Here is a 21014-nt window from a genome sequence, read left to right on the forward strand (position 1 = left end):
GATGATTTTTGATGCTAAAACCACAATTTATGTATCTTATTTCAATAATTTTATGAGTTCAGTATAATCAAAAGCTCCGTAATGAATCTACGATTACAACTGTAAACAAGAACCAATGCAGTCACAGAATGCAACATCCCGCGACAACCCTGAATTGAAAATTTTACGCTGACCTACTTGCATAGGTCAAAGATCAACGATAGTGGCCTGGCCTACTATTGTTGACCAAAGCACTAGCTTTGATCAATGGTCTTACACTGGCCTTCCTCGTTTTTCTATGTTATCCGGTTCTTGAATATACAAAAGTTGAAATATGACCCTGACCTAGTTTTCTCAAGGTCAATGTCATCATCTTATTTTCATCCCCTTTGTAGCCCGAGTAATGTGCTTTTTGTTTCATCTTTCTATCTGCAACGGTTGCGAAGATATTTGGTGGACATACTAACGAACTAACGGACGAACAAACTAACGAACACACGAACACTGACAATACATCAGCGCTTTGAAGCTTTGACAGCCGAGAATTCATAGCTTATCTGAGCTCGTATCCAGGGCTGCATGAATGTCACTGATGATAAAAGGCCACCAGTGACATTTTGTAACAAAGCAAGACATAAATGTTGTGGTAAGATGTCTGCGTGGTATGAGCAGAGTTTGATATTATGATATCTATCTTTGTAGGCTATGCCCCCAAAGTGGATGTGTCTGGGCTGGTGGCAGGGATCCTTGCAGTCCTAGTGGTAGCTGTTATTGCAGCTGTGCTGGGAATCTACTGCTACAAAGCCAAGAGAAAGGACAGGCAGAGGCCAACGCAGTGAGTTTACTCTGAATCCCAATCCATCTTGTTACATGAATGAATAAGGTGACATTGGCTAGTACCCAGCTGGTCGTGTGTGTGTGTGTGTGTGTGTGTGTGTGTGTGTGTGTGTGTGTGTGTGTGTGTGTGCATGTGCGTGAGTGCGTGTATGCATGCCTGTCTGTCTGTCTGTCTGTCTGTCTGTCTGTCTTCACCCAGGATGCATACACAGTGTGTCCTTTTTTATGTGATTCTCTTCAAGGGTAACTGAACATGGAGTTGGGCTATGGAATGGGCCTCTCATCATTATACTGTAATGTAGAATCCATTGGGATTCTACAATTAGCTCAGAATGCTTCTGCCCACATATTGACTCAAACTGGGAGGAGAGAGCACATCTCTGTGCATCCTTACATTGTTCACGATAAAATCTAGAAGGAAATTCAAGATACTCATGATCACCTATAAAGCTCTTCATTGTGACACTGTCTTACATTGATGATCTAATTGACGAGTATCACCTTCCAGGGCTCTTCGCTATGTAAGAGTAGAACAGGAGGCAGAAGTTTTAGCTTCTGCCGGCCTTGGAACGATCTCTTGGCCTTGGTCCGGGGGGAGACACCTTTAGTTTATTTAAGAGTAGACTTAAAACCCTCCTCTTTGCTAAAGCTTAAAATTAGAAACAGCACAGATTCCATTAGATAAGCTGTTATAGGCTTAGACTGCTGAGGGTATTTTCTCTGTCTCTCCCGTTAAAGAGAGTTCCTTTAATTACTTTAGGAGCTTCTGTTACTTCTCTTTCTTTGCTTTGCTTTGCTAAAGAAGATTTTCAATAGTACTGTGCGTTTTCTGAACAAAGGAACACCTAACCTTTTAACATTTATCGAACTAAAAAAACTGAAAAAATTAAGAAAAAATACAACTATCCATTCTCCACAATCATATCTTTTACAAGACAGATTTTTTGATTTTGATTTTTAACATCACATTTATTCATAAAAGTCAAATTACAAAATAATCACATTGACACAAAATCCGAAAGAGATTCACGTAAAGATTTTCAACAGTACTGTGCGTTTTCTGAACAAAGAAACATCTAACCTTCTAACATTTATCAAATTTAAAAAAATAGACAAAATTCAGAAAAAAACCTTTATCCGTTCTCCACAATCATCTCTTCTACAGTCATGTCTTTTACTTTTTTCCTTAGTTTTTTCAATCTATAAAACTCTGTGTAAAAACTGGCCCGCCACTTTTTGTTTTACTTTTCATAGAGAGAGAGAGAGAGAGAGAGAGAGAGAGAGAGAGAGAGAGAGAGAGACAGATTTTGATTTTTTAAAATCACATTTATTCATGAAGTCGGTATTACAAGATAGTTACGTTAACAACATCTAAGAGAGATTCACTCAAACATGAACACACACTTGGAAAAAAAATATACTCAAAATATACTCGAATTAAACCAAACAGTGACTGAACATGAGTTCCTCATTTTACACAGAACATAAGACACCTTTAAACACCATAGGTTCGTAAAAGTGTCTAAATCATTCATGGCTCTGAAATGGTTAAAGCTGATTCCGATTCTTGTTTGACACATTCTTTTTAAAATTCGCTTCTGCACTGCAGTCAGATGAACCTTCAACCTTTTCCTTCCTGCTTAGATACACGCCATCTTTGTTCGGCCCAGAAGGAAATTTAGAATCTGCTAATCCTTTTTTTGATTCTTCCTGCGTTTCAAACCTATAATGTATACCTGTTTGTTAAAAACAAGATCAAATGAGAGAAAAATTCCCTCTAAAAAGAGGAATGGATTGTCGATTCTCTGACAGACTAGGAAGCAGTGAAAATTAGTTTCCTTGAGAACAGAACGGACAGTTTTCTGACATATTTGGATTCAAAACTGCATTAAAACTGTTGACGGCTACAGTGCCGTGTAAAATCCTCCACTGGAGATCTCCAACCCTCTTTGTTAACGGTGGCTTGTAGAAAGACTCCCATGAAGGGTTCACATTCGCTGCCAGATCAAGGTGAACCCTCCATCAATTTATACATGTATTTTCCATTACTGTCACTGAGGCTGATTGGGTCTTCCCTGCACGGAAAGGGTCAGTAGAATCGGGTTTAATAGGCCTCTACAATAAGAATTTGTCAAAGTCAGTTGCTGTGGGCTGAGTTGGCTCTCCCAGCTCCTCAACAGTCTTCCAATGAGTCTCACTGAGGTCATACACACAGTAGAGGATAGAGCAGCAGCGCCATTCAGGATGAGTGTGGTCCCACCCTGAATTTCCACCCTACGTCCAAACGTGGAGATTTTAGTCGCAATAAATTTGGACTTCACTGATGTTCCTGCAAAAGTTCTTACATTGAAAAGTCCTCCTTTGATAATAGGTTCCTTTAAAAACCAATAGAGTGATTTAAGATCTTGTTGGACAAAAGTCCCCAGATTCCAAAAACACTCTGACAAAAACATGGAAGATTTCCCAGTCTTTCGTTTTTCAGGTCCATTAAGAACAGCAAGTGATCAAGTCCCAGACTCCAGCGCTGGGCCAGTATTGCCTGTGTTGTGGGCTGCCACACCAGCTCCTCAAGACCAGTCAGGAACCTCTGAATGAATTTCAGCCGGAATGCAGCACTTCTGCTGGTGAGATGGATGAGTCCCTGCCCTCCCTCCTCCTTCGGCAGAAAGAGGACGTTCTAAGGGATCCAATGATGGTAGTCCCAAAAAAAAGCTTGGATTCATTTTAGCAACATTGGTGGGGGTTCTACACAGGACTGTCGTTGCCACAACATTAATGCAACCACATTGTTTATAATTAAAACTCGACCTCTAAAAGACAATTCTAATAAAATGCATTTCCAGTTTTTTTTTAGCCTTTCTTCCACTTTCTCTAAAATGCTTTACCAGTTATTTTTCTTAATAATCTGGTTTCCCAGATACACTCCAAGGTATTTTAACCTGTTTGTTTTCCATTGGAGTCTATACAGACTCCAATGGCTTTGAGGATGTTGATAGAGAAGTACAGAGAAGGCCAAACAGAGCTGCATTGTGTTTTTGTAGATCTGGAGAAAGCTTATGACAGGGTGCCCAGAGAGGAACTTTGGTATTGTATGAGGAAGTCTGGAGTGGCAGAGAAGTATGTTAGAGCGGTGCAGGACATGTATGAGGACTGTAAGACAGTGGTGAGGTGTGCTGTAGGTGTGACAGAGGAGTTCAAGGTGGAGGTGGGACTGCATCAGGGATCAGCTCTGAGCCCCTTCTTGTTCGCTATGGTGATGGACAGGCTGACAGATGAGGTTAGACAGGAATCTCTATGGACTATGATGTTTGCAGATGACATTGTGATCTGCAGTGAGAGCAGGGAACAGGTGGAGGAGAAAGTAGAGAGGTGGAGGTTTGTCCTGGAAAGGAGAGGAATGATGGTTAGCCGCAGTAAGGCAGAGAACATATGTGTGAATGTGAGGGACCAAGTGGAAGACTGAGGATACAGGGAGAAGAGATCAAGAAGGTATAAGATTTTAAGTACTTAGGGTCAACAGTCCAGAGCAATGGAGAGTGTGGAACAGAGGTGAAGAAGCGTGTACAGGCAGGATGGAACAGGTGGAAAAAAGTGTCAGGTGTGATGTGTGATAGAAGAGTTTCAGCTAAAATGAAAGGAAAGGTGTACAAAACTGTGGTGAGACCAGCGATGTTGTTTGGTCTAGAGACAGTGTCACTGAGGAAAAGACAGGAGACAGAGCTGGAGGTAGCAGAGATGAAGATGCTGAGGTTCTCTCTGGGAGTGACCAGGAAGGATAGGATCTGGGATGAGTACATCAGAGGGACCGCACATGTTAGAGGTTTTGGAGATAAAGTCATAAAGTCAGAGAGGCCAGACTGAGATGGTTTGGACATGTCCAGAGGAGAGATAGTGATTATATTGGTAGAAGGAGTTTTGAACTGCCAGGCAGGAGGCCTAGAGGAAGACCAAAGAGGAGGTTTATGGATGTAATGAGGGAGGACATGAAAGTAGTTGGTGTGAGAAAAGAGGATGCAAAGGACAGGGTTAGATGGAGGCAATTGATTTGCTGTGGCAACCCCTGAAGGGAAAAGCCGAAAGGAAAAGAAGTTTTCCATTGGAGTCTATCTGGGAGTCTGATTTCGTCCAGCCCAACTCCTACCATAAGAGCCTTGCTCTTCGCCCAGTTCACGTTAGCGGAGGAGATCTCACAAAAAAGCTGTACAGTGTGTTCCAAAGAGCTTATATCATGCCGGTCTTTGATAGCAACAATAATATCATCAGCATATGCAGACATTTTGAAACTACAAGAAGAACCAGGAAAATTAACACCAGAAATATTTGTCCTCAGCTGATATAAAAAATGTTCTAGTGCCAGAGTAGAGCATCCCTGAGAGGGGACAGCCCTGTCTAATGCCTCTTTGGACCTTAAAAGGAGCACTCAAGCCACCGTTAATCTTAGGTACATTCTCAATGTCTCCATACAGGGTATGGAGACATTGAGAATTTATATTGGTAATAAAGTTAGAAGTGAAACCGAAACTGTGTAGAGTGTGCCACAAGTACGAGTGCTCCACTCTTTCAAAAGCATTTTCCTGGTCTATAGAAATAAGACCAAGTCTTGTGCCTAATAAACTTGACAGGTCTAAAACATTACGAATTAAATGTACGTTATCTGTAATTAGCCTGCCCGGTACACAGTAAGTCTGGTCAACATGAACAACCTGCTCCGTCACTTTTTTTAGCCTGTTGGTCAAGACCTTGGAGAGAGAGAGAAAGAGAGAGATTTTGATTTTGATTTGAACATCACATTTATTCACAAAAATCAAATTCTAGGAGTAGTAATAAATTCTAAGAGCATAGAGAGATAAAGAAAGCGAAGGAGAAGTGACAGAAGCTTCAGAGTATCTCCCTTTAACGGGAGAGACGGAGAAAAATACCCTCAGCAGCCTAAGCCTATAGCAGCATATCTAATGGGGTGAGTGTTATTTCTAATTGTAGGCTCTATAAAAAAGGAGGGTTTTTAGTCTACCCTTAAATAAGCTAAGAGTGTCTGCCCCTCGGACCAAGGTTGGGAGATTGTTCCGGAGTAAAGGGGCCAGATAGCTAAAGCTTCTGCCTCCTGATCTACTCTTTAAAACCCGATGGGTCACCAGAAATCCTGCATCCATAATCCTTTGTTGTCCACAGTGGGGAAATTTGTGCGATCGTGGCAGCAGGGGAGGGGGGGGTCATACATAAATACTTAAATTATATACTTACATATTAACATATGTAACCAGGGCTTTGAGCTGGTTCATGGAACGAAATGAAAACCAGAAACATTTGGTATTTTGGCAGGAACGAAAACGAAACCGAAAACGTTATATTTTTTAATGTTCTGGAACAGAATTGGAACAGAAAATAATTGTAAACCAGTTAATACCGGGGTTTTTTTCTTGAAAAAATTTTTTGACCTCATGTTTCACTTCCTATCATTCACTCGACGCAGGATGAGAGCAGAGAGAAGTAGCGGCTATCGGCAGCAGTTAAGAAAAGGGAAGTTTCCCAGTCACAATTTAATCATAACAGGTATACATGCAGTATATCAATCTTAAAAAATGTATGATTTAGACATTAACTCATTGGCTGCAGTCATTTTCAGTGAAGTGTATCCCCGACCCCGTATTGCCAGCGCTTTGTAGCAATGCAGAATGAAGATCTGTTGTTCAGCAATAAATTACATGGTGGAAGTTATTCTTGTCTTATTTAATGTAGTGTCTAAGTAGGCGGCATAAGCCTTAACTACAGTGATATAACTTGCATAAAGCAGAAGTGTAGTGCTGTACTGTTTACTGTAGGGTAGGGACACATCTATAATTATACTTTATAGTATATAAACTAATTGCTTAAGTTGCCAATTTAAAAGTCCTTAAGTTACCATATTTTGAGCACCATTCAACTTATTGTATAAAGAGGAGCAGTCTAAATAATGGAGTTTATTTCTGCACTTTAACCAGACACACGATGAATGTTATTGTTTAGTCCATGCTTGCTAATGGAAGCAAAAAGGTGACTGTGCTAAATCCTTCGAAGTCCTCATCTTCGGTCTGCATTGAATAGCTCGGCAATTTCACTATCGCTGACTGTTACGTTTCCAGGTGGCTGCCCGGTAATGATGCCTGCTTTTGCGAAACATTGGACAAAAGACGAAGCAGACATGTGAGTCCAGTATCCACAATCCACGCACATATTGTGGCGTAACTCGCTCGGCACTGCCCCCTAGTACTGGTAAACGTGTGTTCACCGTCTCTCATCCATCACTCCCACGACGCACGCAGCTTAACTTTAAAGGCTCTGTTTACACCAATGTCCAGCAGTTGGAGTTCTTTCGTTAATCTTCCCAGGATGATGACAAGCTCCGAATTCAGCCTCTTGACGTGGTTTTTTACAGAAGTGGTGGTATGGGCGTGCATGGAGTCACACATCAAGAAAGATGGCAAAGAGTGAAAAAAGCCACCCGGTCTCTTTACGTGTACCACAACAACTGCATAACTGAGTCTGGAATTTACATTTTGCGTCGTAAGCGTGTCTCTTCGCTGACGCCATTGTCGGGGTCTTTAGCCAAACACATTTCTTTGGTTATGCAGCATACCTGCGGTACAGTACCGGCATATTCTGTACACCAATACCTACCGGAGGTGTGCCGGACGTAGCCTCGCAGCATGTTCTCTAATTGGTCCATCACTGCCGGCGTACGGAGTTCGCTGAGTGGTCTGCTGGGAGGATTGCTGGTCGTAGAATCTGACAGCCATGGGCAGGAAGGACCTGTGATAGTGTTCCTTCATGCATCTTGGGTGAAGCAACCTATCGCTGAAGGAGCTCTCTAGTGATCTTAGTGTGCCCTGCAGGTGGTGGGAGTGGTTCTTTATCATCGATGACAGCTTGGCTGTCATGCTCCTCTCCACCACTACCTCCACTGAGTCCAGGGAGCATCCTAGGACTTTAACCCGCCTTCCTAATCAGCCTGTCCAGTCTTTTCCTGTCGGCCGCAGTGATGCTGCTCCCCCAGCAGACTTGTGCTGGGGGAAAATGTATATATATATAACAAAAAAAAAAAAAAAATATATAGGAAGCTGGAAGCTCCTGTCAGGCATCATGGCAGCTAAGATGAGTAGGCACATGGATCAATATATGAGTGGTACACAGAAAGGAGTTGGTAATAACACCAGGGGAGCCAAGCACCAGCTACTGGTGGACAGAGCAGTACACAGAGACTGTAAGAATAGGCAGACCAACTTGTGCACCGCCTGGATTGACTACCAGAAAGCCTACGACTCAATGCCACACACGTGGATACTGGAATGTCTGGAACTGTATAAGATCAACAGGACACTAAGAGCCTTCATGAAGAACTCAATGGGGATGTGGAAGACAACCCTGGAGACTAACTCCAAGCCAATTGCCCAAGTTAACATCAAGTGCGGCATATACCAAGGGGATGCACTATCACCACTGCTGTTCTGCATAGGCCTGAACCCCCTCAGTCACATCATCACAAAGAGTGGCTACGGATACCAATTCCGAAGCGGGACAACAATCAGCCATCTCCTCTACATGGATGACATCAAGCTATATGCCAGGAATGAGCGAGAAATTGACTCACTGATCCACACCACCAGGATCTACAGCGACGACATAGGGATGTCATTCGGATTACACAAATGTGGCCGAATGGTATCAAGAAGAGGCAAGATGATCAGAACTGAAGGGGTCAACCTACCAGGGGGCAGGATAGAAGACATCAAGGACAGCTACAAATACCTTGGAATCCCACAGGCTAATGGCAACCATGAGGAGGCCCCAAGGAAGTCATCCACAGCCAAATACCTCCAGAGAGTAAGGCAAGTCCTGAGAAGTCAGCTGAATGGCAAGAACAAGGTCCGAGCCATCAACATGTATGCACTGCCGGTCATCAGATACCCCGCTGGGATCATAAGCTGGCCAAAGGAAGAGATAGAAGCCACATATCAAGACTAGAAAGCTCCTCACCATGCATGGAGGATTTCACCCCAATCCAGCATCCTGAGGCTGTACAATAAGCGGAAAGAGGGAGGCCGAGGACTAGTGAGCATCAGGGCCACTGTCCAGGATGAGACATCAAAAATCCAAGAGTACATCAGGAAGATGGCCCCAACAGATGAACTGCTCAGTGAATGCATTAGACAGCAGAAGCCTGAGGAGGAAGAGGAGGAGGAGGAGACAACATGGAGGGACAAGCCCCTACACGGCATGTACCACCGTCAGATAGAGGAAGTTGGCTGATATCAAGAAGACCTACCAATGGCTGAATAAAGCTGGACTGACAGACAGCACAGAGGCACTGATCATGGCAGTACAGCCCTAAGTACAAGGGCAATAGAGGCCAATATCTACCACAGTAGAGCTGACCCAAGGTGAAGGCTATGTAAAGAAGCCCCAGAGTCAGTCCAGCATGTGGTAGCAGGGTTTAAGATGCTTGCCAGCTCAGCATACATGGAAAGGCACAACCAAGTAGCTGTGATAGTGTACAGGAACATCTGTACCCGGTATGGACTAGAAGTACCCAAATCCCAATGGGACATACCACCGAAGGTGGTTGAGAACGGCAAGGCTAAGATCCTGTGGGACTTCAGCTTCCAGACCGACAAACAGCTACTGGCTAACAAACCGGACATAGTGGTGATGGACAAAGAGCAGAAGAGAGCAGTGGTGATAGATGTGGCGATTCCAGCTGATGCCAACATCAGGAAGAAGGAACACGAAAAGATTGAGAAATATCAAGGGTTGAAAGAACAGCTGGAACAGATGTGGAAGGTTAAGGTTAATGTGGTCCCCGTGGTAGTAGGAGCACTTGGGGCAGTGACCCCCAAACTGGAAGAGTGGCTCCAGCAGATTCCTGGAACAACATCTGAAGCCTCAGTCCAGAAGAGCGCAGTCCTAGGAACAGCTAAGATACTGCGCAGAACCCTCAGACTCCCAGGCCTCTGGTAGAGGACCCGAGCTTGAGGATGACACATAGATACCACCCTGAAAGGGTGAGAGGGACATTATTTATACATTTTCATTTCCCTTTTTTTTTTACATGATTATTTTTATGCAATTTAAGAATTGCATTTGTGTATACATCTCCCTGTCTTTGGTTTAATTGTTGAATAAAAACTAAGTTAAAACAAAAGAAGCAAAAAGTAGAGTGAGTAGATGTGCAGATATACTAACACACTCTTTCCTCTTCTCAGAAAGAGAGAGATTTTGATTTTTAAAAGCAAATTTATTCACAAAAACATCTGTGTTTGTCTGTCTGTAAAAACGTTTTGAAATGTCTACTGATAAGCACTTTAGAAATATGATTGATTGATTGATTGATTGATTGATTGATTGATTGATTGATTGATTGATTGATTGATTGATTGATTGATCATGCTTCAGAGACAATGATGGCCACATCCTGGACAAAACAAAAAAAATGGCCACAAAAAAATTGAAAAACCTAAAAATACCCAGATAAATGGAAAATGACATGCAATTATCTTTAACTTTAAAGTCACGTAACACTGTGGCGCAGGGGGTAGCACTGTCACTCCCACAACTAGACGGTTGTGGGAGTGACATGTAAATAAGATGAATTGATTAGTTCTAAATTGACCGTGCTTGTGAGTTTATGCCTGACTAGTTGTTTGTCTGTCATTGGGCTTTGTGATGTGCTGGTGTCACGTCCAGATTGTACTCAACTTGTTGCCCTGAGTCAGCTCGGATAGCCTCCAGCAACACCTGTGGCTTGCATAGTGGAAAAGTAGCTGTAATAAAATGGATGGATGGAATAGTCATTTTTGGGAGCAGACATAAATTTTGACAGAAACCAATCCCTTACCTCTAAAGCAAATAGCTAACTCAAACCAACTGGAAACAGTCAATGCATGAATGTTCTATCATTAGGAATGTTGACATTCAGAGGTCATATGACCATTCTTTTCTCTATCATAGTCCATCCATCCGTCTTCCACTGCTTATCCATTGTCGGGTTGGGAGGGCAACAGCTTCAAAAAGGGAGCCCCAAACTTCCCTTTCCCTGGCCACCTCCACCAGCTCTGACTGGGGGATCCCAAGGCATTCCTAGGCCAGCGTTGAGATATAATCTCTCCACCTGGTCCTTGGTTTGCCCCGAGATATCCTCCCAGCTGGACGTGCCAGGAACACCTCCCTAGGGAGGCGCTCCGGAGGCATCCCCACTAGATGCCCAAACCACCTCAACTAACTCCTTTCCACACGAAGGAGCAACGACTACTCTGAGCCCTTTGTGAATAGCCATGTTTCTCACCCTATCTCTAAGGGAGATACCAGCTACCCACCTGAGAAGCCCATTTCGACCATTTGTATCTGCAATCTCGTTCTTTCAGTCATGACCCATCACTCATGACCATAGGTAAGGGTAGGAACAAAGATTGAACGGTAGATGGAGAGCTTTGCCTGTCGGCTTAGCTCCCTCTTTGTGGCAATAGTGCAGTAAAGCAAATGCTATACCACTCCTGCTGCACCAATTATCCGTCCAATCTCATGTTCCATTGTTCCCTCACTTGTAAACAGGACCCCAAGATAATAAACTCCTTCACTTATGGGAGGACCTCATTCCCGAGTCAGAGAAGGCATTCTACCGGCTTCCTGCTAAGGACCATGGCCTCAGATCACAGGTCACAGGCCGATGTTTCAAAAAGGATCACATCACCTGCAAAAAGCAGCGATGCAATCCTCAGCCCACCAAACTGTAAACCCTCCTTACCCTCTATCATAGTCTTTTTTTCTAAATCATCCATTTAATCAGCTAAAAATTCAGTTTGGTTTACACCTGACTTTTATTGAATTAATTTCTTTCATTGAATTCTATTTGTTTCTGATGTGCTGATCTAGACCTCCAGTGAGAATGGCAGCAGATTGTCGTCCAGCCGCAGAAACCGTGCCATTGGCTGGGATAATCCCTCCAGCTCTACCCAGTTATAATGAGGTTCTGCACCGCAGTGGTCAGCATGATGCCCCACCACCTCCATATTCAGGGTAAGTATATGTGGAGGGGATGGTGCTGAACAGAGGAATAATTGAGATCTGTGAAATAACATTAAAAATAGAAGAAAAACAAACAAACTCTGACTTCAATTGTAGTAAAAGTAGTAATTATAACAATAACACTCTATGCTGAATAAATTTATCCAGACTAATGGTAAAATCTGGAAGAAAGATGTCTGTATAGGTTCTCAGTTATCCAGGTCATGGTTATCCAAAGCTGTTTAAATCAATCTACTGGACTTTAAGAAGATGTTTCACCTCTCATCCAACGGATTTCTCAAGAACTGAAGAAGCCTCTTGGACGAGAGGTGAAATGATTTCAAGAAACTTTTTTGAAAACCAGTGGATTGACTTAAATAGCTTTGGATAACTGGAATGAAGATATTCTAACACAAGGGTGTCAAACTCATTTTCACCGAGGGCCACATAAGCTTATAACTTATGAATGTAACTAAGTGTAACTCAATGTAATGTAAAATAAATGTATAATCCAGTAAATGTAACTACTCCTGAATGTTAAATAATGCTGAATTTAATACATATTTAATTTAAAAACCTTACAGTTTGTAACTTACATTTACTTGTTGCTTACATTAACTTGCCAGGTTATGGAAGCTACATACTGTAACTCCATCAAGGATCAAACTATCCAAGTGGATAAAGAAAAATAACATCAAACACAATTCAAGACATTAACTTTGTTCAAAATGGTTTTGTCATAGCTAAAATGGGCTGAACTCCTGCTTTGTGGAAAATTAAATTTTGGTCAAAGCACACTTTTTGGTCAAAGCACACTCTATGCTCTCGCGTAGAGTGTCTAAAAATGAAAAGGCAGCCATATTTGGCCCCCAGGCCTTGATTTTGACACATTTTGACACTCTCAATGGCTAGTGGGGACTTCCAGACATAATTAGATGAGTGTCAAAACATATTCAAGTATTTCCCAAAATTTCAGTTGATTTTATTCAACACAGAAATGTACCATGACAGAATACCTCCAAAAAAATGTTAACAATACTCCTGCTATGACTAATTCTGCTACTAATTAAAGTAATAATAGTATGTAGTGAAACTAATTAAGGACGTCCCCTGAGACATCTTGGGTTAGCTTTTCACATTCATTGAAAGATTGAAAGATTGCCTCCACCTAACCCTGTCTCCTGCATCCTCTTCTCTCACACCAACTACTTTCATGTCCTCTTTCACTACATCCATTAACCTCCTCTTTGGTCTTCCTCTAGGCCTCCTTCCTGGAAGTTCAAAACTCAGCATCCTTTTACCAATATATTCACTATCTCTCCTCTGGACATGTCCAAACCATCTCAGTCTGGCTTCTCTGACTTTATCTCAAAAACCTCTGACATGTGCTGTCCCTCTGATGTACTCATTCCTGATCCTATCCATCTTGGTCACTCCCAGAGAGAACCTCAGCATCTTCATCTCTGCTACCTCCAGCTCTGTCTCCTGTCTTTTCCTCAGTGACACTGTCTCTAGACCAAACAACATCGCTGGTCTCACCACAGTTTTTGTTCACCTTTCCTTTCATTTCAGCTGAAACTCTTCTATCACACATCGCACCTGACACTTTTTTCTACCCGTTCCATCCTGCTTCTTCGCCTTTTTTCCACACTCTCCATTGCTCTAGACTGTTGATCTCTTCTCCCTGTAACCTCACTCTTCCACTTGGGTCCCTCTCATTCACACACATGTACTTTGTCTTACTGCGGCTAACCTTCATTCCTCTCCTTTCCAGGACAAACCTCCACCTCTCTAGCTTCTCCTCCACCTGTTCCCTGCTCTCACTACAGATCACAATGTCATCTGCAAACATCATAGTCCATAGAGATTCCTGTCTAACCTCATCTGTCAGCCTGTCCATCACCATAGCGAACAAGAAGGGGCTCAGAGCTGGTCCCTGATGCAGTCCCACCTTCACCTTGGACTCCTCTGTCACACCTAGAGCACACCTCACCACAGTCTTACAGTCCTCATACATGTCCTGCACCACTCTAACATACTTCTCTGTCACTCTAAGACTTCTTCATACAATACCACAGTTCCTCTCTGGGCACCCTGTCATAAGCTTTCTCCAGATCTACAAAAACACAATGCAGCTCCATCTGGCCCTCTCTGTACTTTCCCTATCCACATCCTCAAAGCAAATACTGCATCTGTGTTGAATATACTGTAGTACTTTTCAATATGTACCGCCAGTGGATGTTGCTGTTGAACTGCTGCTCTCTGTGCCACCTCTGTTTCTAATGCTGCAGCACTTCCGGTTCAGATGTGTGTATGAGATCATTGTTGTTGATGCTGTGTGTGTAGCTCCTGCTACAAGCTAATAAAAGCTCTGCCAAATAACATAAAGTTATGGGCCCAGATCATCGCTAAAAAAGCTGTTGTACACGGTTGTGTGGGATCAACAGTGTTGTGGGAATTCACAATGGAGGATAAGCTGTTTATTGACAGGCTGAACGGACCAGAGAAATGGGCAACATGGAAGTTTCAAATGGAACACTTGCTAAAGGCTAAAGGATTATGGGGTATGTTAATGGAGACAGAAACGCTAGCTCAAGATGCTAATGCAGCAGCACAAGCTGAGTTCGCTAGACGGAGAGAGAAAGCATTCTCTATGTTGGTGCTGAACGTAAGTACACCCCAGTTGTACCTGATAACAAGCTGCCAGACTCCCTAAGAGGCGTGGAAAGCCTATTTTGAGAGAGACACCTTGGCAAACAAACTGTTTCTGAAGAAAAGATATTTCCAATGTGAAAAGATGGAAGGAGATGCCTTAACTGATCATTGGAAACAGATGAAGGAGCTAACTGATCAGCTAACAGCAATTGGATCTGTAATTGAAGAGGAAGATCAAATTGTAACACTGTTGGGCAGTGCTATGTCAGGTGGTGGTGCATCAGCCATGTCATCACAATTTCAAGGAAATGTGTGGGATAGCTCCAAGTCAGTGGGAGCAGTAGACAAAAGCACGTGGAGATGCTATAAATGTGGGAAAGAAGGCCACATAAAGCGTGACGTCCAAGCTTGAAAAATAAGACAAAAAAGAAAATTCACAAGGCCAAAAACATGACATGTGAAGATGAGGAAGATTCCTCTGAAAGTACTTTTGTAGTTAGAGAGGCTAGCACTGACATACCATGACAGGTTGAATGGATAATTGATTCTGGAGCATCAAAACACATGACTTGTGATAAAGACATTCTCCAAGGATACCAGCAATTCTCAAAAGCACAGTCTGTGAAACTAGGTGACGGCAGGGTCGTTGATGGCCTTGGAATTGGAAATGATAACATGAAAATGACTTTCAAATTAAGTCATGTAAAAAATGCCACAATGTACGATGTACTGTATGTTCCAAAGCTGTCTGGGAATTTATTTTCAGTGGGAGCTGCTACCAAAAAAGGGAATATAGTGCAGTTCAGAAAGTCTCGCTGCTACATACGTGGAAAAGATAGAAAACTAAAAGGAATGGGAACACAAAGAGCTTATGGACTGTACCAGCTAGACATTGAAGGAAACGAATCTGTCTGTCACAGTGCATCAGTGGCTGCCAGCCTGTGGCAACACGCCTAGGTCACATCACAAAACAGAAGGAGCTAAAAGATCTGGTAAATGGAGTGGACTTCTCCACAGAGAAAGAGATTCTCTTTTGTGAAGGATGCGTGGAAGGCAAATTAGCTAAAAGCCATTCAAGTCGATTGGAGGAATCCGTTCCAAACGCAAGGTGCAGCTGATTCATAGTGATGTCTGTGGTCCCATGCAGACTGAGTCAATGAGTGGAGCAAAATATTTTGTGACTTTCATTGATGACTATTCAAGATGCTGCAAGGTATACTTCATGAAACAGAAGAATGAGGTGCTAAACAAGTTCAAGGAATTTGAGAGAACGTTCTCAAATGAGTGTGGCTTGAACGTTGCAAGGCTGAGAACTGACAATGGCGGGGAGTACACCTCAAAAGAGTTTCAAGAATATTTGAAGACTCAAGGCATCCACCATGAAATGACTGTACCTCACTCACCACAGCAAAATGGTGTTGCGGAAAGAAAAAACAGGACATTATTTGAAGCAGCTAGAAGCATGCTGTCACATGCAAAGTTGCCGAAGATGTTCTGGGCAGAGGCCGTAGCCACCGCAGTGTACGTACAGAACAGGCTGCCCACAGCTGTTCTAAAGGAAGAGACACCATATGAGAGATGGTGTGGAAAGAAACCTAACATGAGTCACATGAAGGTGTTTGGCTGTATTGCTTATGCATGCACAAGTCCCATGAAGAGAGAAGGAAACTGGACAAAAAGGCTGTAAAGCTTCGTTTTGTAGGTTATGCAAACAATGCCAAAGGCTATCACCTGTATGATGAAGAGAAGAGGAGGATTCTAATTCGTCGTGATGTCATCTTTGATGAATCAAACTTTGACTGGAAACAGGAAGTGAAAGTACCCTGTTCAGAGAACGAGATAAGCATGAAAACAGATGAGAGTGAAACACAATATGATGCAGTCACTGCTGATACCAGCCCTGTTAGAGGAAGCGGCAGAATCAGAAATAGCCAAGGAGATATGGATATGATGAGTTTGCGGATTTAATGACTGTTGATCATCATGCCAATATGTGTCGTGTGACAGAGCCAATCACACTAAAAGAAGCATTGGAGAATCCCATTGCAAAAGAATGGCAGGAGGCGGCTGACTTGGAATATGAGTCTCTGCTAGAAAATGAGACTTGGGACTTAGTGGATTTACCAAGAGAAAGAAAAGCAGTAAGATCGAGATGGGTGTTCAGAGTCAAGCATCATAGTGATGGAAGAGTGGAACAATACAAGTGTAGGCTCGTTGCCAAGGGCTACTCACAGTTGTATGGTGCTGACTATTATGAAACCTTTTCACCAGTTGTACGTTTCAGCTCTATTCGTACATTACTGTCCTTTGCTATTCAAAACAATCTACATGTACACCAGATGGATGTTGTAACTGCATTCCTTAATGGTTACTTGGAAGAGGAAATCTACATGCAGCAACCAGAGGGCTACATAAAACCAGGGCAGGAACACCTGGTGTGTAAGCTGAAAAAATCAATCTATGGACTGAAGCAGTCTCCTCGCTGCTGGAGCAAGGCTTTCACAGAGTTCATGATAGAAATTGGATTCAAACAAATCACATCAGACCCCTGTGTGTTTGTGAGATTAAGACAAGAGCTTGAGATACTAGCAGTCTACGTGGATGATCTCATTCTGATAACAGAGTCAACTGAAAGCATGAACGAGCTCAAGGTGGATCTCAAGGAGCGCTACAAGATGAAGGACATGGGTGAGCTGTCCTATATACTGGGCATCTCTGTGATTCAAGATAAAGAAAAGAACTGTGTCATTCTTCATTAGAAGCATTACATTGAAGCCATACTTCAGAAATATGGAATGGATAATGCAAATCCTGTAGCAACTCCTGCTGATGCCAACGTCAAGTGGAAGAAGAGTGATGGTGTCAGTAAGCCAGTGGACCAACATACTTATCAGTCAATGGTAGGAAGTCTGCTGTATGCTGCAATGGCAACAAGACCAGACATAGCTCAAGCAGTGAGTGCTGTGTCAAAGTTCAACGCAAATCCAAATGCTTCACATCTGACTGCTGTGAAGAGGATACTACGTTACTTGAAAGGGACAGTGAATCTTGCTCTCAAGTATGAGCAGTCAGCCTCTGGAGCTTTGATTGGATTCTCTGACTGCGGACTGGGCTGAAGATCAGGATGATCATCGCTCAACTACAGGCAACATTTTTCTACTGAGTGGAGGAGCGATGAGCTGGCTCAGCAAGAAACAACCAACAGTTGCACTTTCAACAGCAGAAGCCGAGTACATCGCACTCAGTCAAGCAGGAATTCAAGAAGGAATCTGGCTGAGACGATTACTGAGTGATCTTGGAGTGGAGTCTATGTCCACAGTGATCCTAGAAGACAACCAAGGAGCCATCGCAATCGCGAAGAATCCTGTGAACCACTCTACGACCAAGCACATAGACATTCGCTATCACTACATCCGTGAATGTGTGCAGAATGGACAAATAGAACTGCAATATTGTCCAACAAATGACATGAAAGCGGATATATCGACCAAGCCACTGACCAAACAAAGGTTTGAATATCTCAGGGGAGAGATTGGACTTTTCCCTGTTCAATTAGAATAGGTGTTTGTGCTTGACAGGTGTACGCCGAAGGCTGCCTGATCAATGCAAGTCTGAGAAATGTGAAAATGAGTTCCAGATAAAAGCAATGTAAACAATAGTATTTGAGAAAGGAAAATGGAAGTTTTTGTTGTTGTTTAGAATTTATTGACAGTTTTGTGAAGGAGAGCACACTCTGTAATATTATTTAAAGGAACTTAATCCTAATTGAAAAAGTAAGTGGGAGTGTTGAATATAGTACTTTTCAATATGTACCGCCAGTGGATGTCGCTGTTGCACTGCTGCTCTCTGTGCCACCTCTGTTTCTAATGCTGTAGCACTTCCGGTTCAGATGTGTGTATGAGATCATTGTTGTTGATGCTGTGTGTGTAGCTCCTGCTACAAGCTAATAAAAGCTCTGCTAAATAACAATAATCTGTGCTACTCGTTTTTGGCATGAAACCATACTGCTGCTCACAAATGCTCACTTCTGCCCATAGTCTAGCTTCAACCACTCTTTCCCACAACTTTATTGTATGGCTCATCAGCTTTATTCATCTGTAGTTGCCGCAACTCTGCACATCTCCCTTGTTCTTAAAAATGGGCCCCAGCACACTTCTCCTCTATTCCTCGGGCATGATCTAAGATCATGTTGAACAACCCAACCCCCTCTCCTAGACACTTCCATACCTCCACAGGTATAACATCAGGACCAAATGCCTTTCCACTCTTCATCCTCTTCAATGCCCTCCTGACTTCATCCTGACTGATCTTTGCTACTTCCTGGTCCACAACAACCACCTTTTCTAGTCTTTGTTCTTTTATTTTCCTTGTTCATCAACTTTCATCTTCCCATCACACTTCTGGCACCTGTCAATACACTTCAATAGACTACTTTTGTCTACTCTCCTCAGTCCTCTCAGTATCCCACTTCTTCCTAGCTAACTTCTTTCTCTGTATTCACTCCTGAACCTCCTCATTCCACCACCAAGTCTCTGTATCTGCTTTCCTTCCAGATGACACACCAAGTACTCTCCTACCTGTCTCCCTGATCACATTAGCTGTAGTTGTGGAAGCACCTCCTGACCACCCAAAGCCTGTCTTAACCCCCTCCTAAAAGTCATGCAACACTCTTTTTCAGTTTCCACCATTTCGTCCTCTGCTCTGTCTTTGTTGTCTTCATCTTCCTCACCACCATCCTATGCTGTTTGGCTACACTCGCCTACCACTACTTTGCAGTCACTGATATCCCTCAAATTACACCGTCTACACAAGATGTAGTCTACCAGTGTGCTCCTACCTCCACTCTTATAGGTCACCCTATGTTCCTGCCTCTTCTGGAAAAAATTAGTCACTATAGCCATTTCCATCCTTCTGCATTCCATCTGTCCTTCTGCATTCCTCTCCTGGACACCAAACCTCCTCATCACCTCCTCATCACATCTGTTTCCTGTACCAACATGTCAATTGAAGTCTGCACCAATGACAAATCTATCACTTTTAGGTATGCTCTGCATCACTTCATCAAAGTCCAACCAGAATTTCTCCTTCTCCTGCAGCTCACATCCTACCTGTGGAGCATACCAACTGACAACACTGGACATCACATCTTCGATTTCTAGCCTCAGACTCATCACTCTATCTGACACTCTTTTTACCTCCAGGACATTCCTCAAAAACTCCTCCTTCAAGATAAAACCTACTCCACTTCTCTTCCTATCTACACTATGATAGAACAACTTGAACCCTGCTCCTAAACTTCTAACTTTGCTACCTATCCAGCTGGTCTCCTGGACACACAGTTTGTCTACCTTCCTCCTCTGCATCATGTCAACCAACTCTCTACCTTTTCCCATCATAGTTACAACATCCCTACTCTCAGTCCTATACTTTTGGCATTCCTCTTCTCCCACTTCCTATGAACACACTTTCCTCCTCTCCTTCTTCGACCAACAGTAGTCCAATTTCGCATGTTGGATTTGGCAAAAGTTTTAAGTCAGATACCCTTCCTGACACAACTCTCTGTATTTATCCGGGCTTGAGACATATATATATATATATATATATATATATATATATATACACATATATATACATATATATACATATATACATATATATATATTAATGAGAAAATGTCAAATGTATATATATATATATATATTCGAAATATAAAAAAAATAATGATTTGATGATGTGTATGATGATGATGATGATGATGATGATGATGATGATGATGATGATGACGACGATGATAATGATGATAGCCCAAGGCAATGTTATTTCCAAGGAAACAAGTACAAAATCTCATCAGTCGCATGTAAAAAAAAAATAAAATCTAGGAATAATACTCTACAAAAGAATAATGAAGGATGTAAGAGATTCCCCCCACATAATACAGACCAAGTATATATATATATATATATATATATATATATATACATTTGACATTTTCTCATTAATATATATATATATATATATATTAATGAGAAAATGTCAAATGTATATATATATATATATACATATATATATATATATATATATATATATATATATATATATATATATATATATATATATATTCGAAATATAAAAAAATAATGATTTGATGATGTGTATGATGATGATGATGATGATGATGATGATGCTGACGACGATGATAATGATGATAGCCCAAGGCAATGTTATTTCCAAGGAAACAAGTACAAAATCTCATCAGTCACATGTAGAAAAAAATAAATAATCTAGGAATAATACTCTACAAAAGAATAATGAAGGATGTAAGAGATTCCCCCCACATAATACAGACCAAGTATATATATATATATATATATATATATATATATATATATATATATATATATATATATATACATTTGACATTTTCTCATTAATATATATATATATATATATATATTAATGAGAAAATGTCAAATGTATATATATATATATATATATATATATATATATAT

At 41.9% G+C, this 21014-nt stretch overlaps 1 protein-coding gene across 2 annotated transcripts in view; it reads left to right on the plus strand.

The window, feature by feature from the left end:
- The window catches only part of prrg2 (proline rich Gla (G-carboxyglutamic acid) 2), a 34469-nt gene that overhangs the window by 12095 nt on the left and 1360 nt on the right, over window positions 1-21014 (plus strand). Inside the window, exons 5-7 of one of the 2 annotated variants that reach the window (XM_068337228.1) lie at window positions 682-814; window positions 6936-6996; window positions 11719-11862. In XM_068337228.1, the coding sequence (XP_068193329.1) occupies window positions 682-814; window positions 6936-6996; window positions 11719-11808 (284 nt within the window). In that variant the 3' untranslated portion in view covers window positions 11809-11862. The remainder of the gene's footprint in view (window positions 1-681; window positions 815-6935; window positions 6997-11718; window positions 11863-21014) is intronic. The other variant, XM_068337227.1, reaches the window with a different exon arrangement.

This window comes from Antennarius striatus, chromosome 16, assembly GCF_040054535.1.
Source record: "Antennarius striatus isolate MH-2024 chromosome 16, ASM4005453v1, whole genome shotgun sequence".
Classification (NCBI taxonomy): domain Eukaryota; kingdom Metazoa; phylum Chordata; class Actinopteri; order Lophiiformes; family Antennariidae; genus Antennarius; species Antennarius striatus.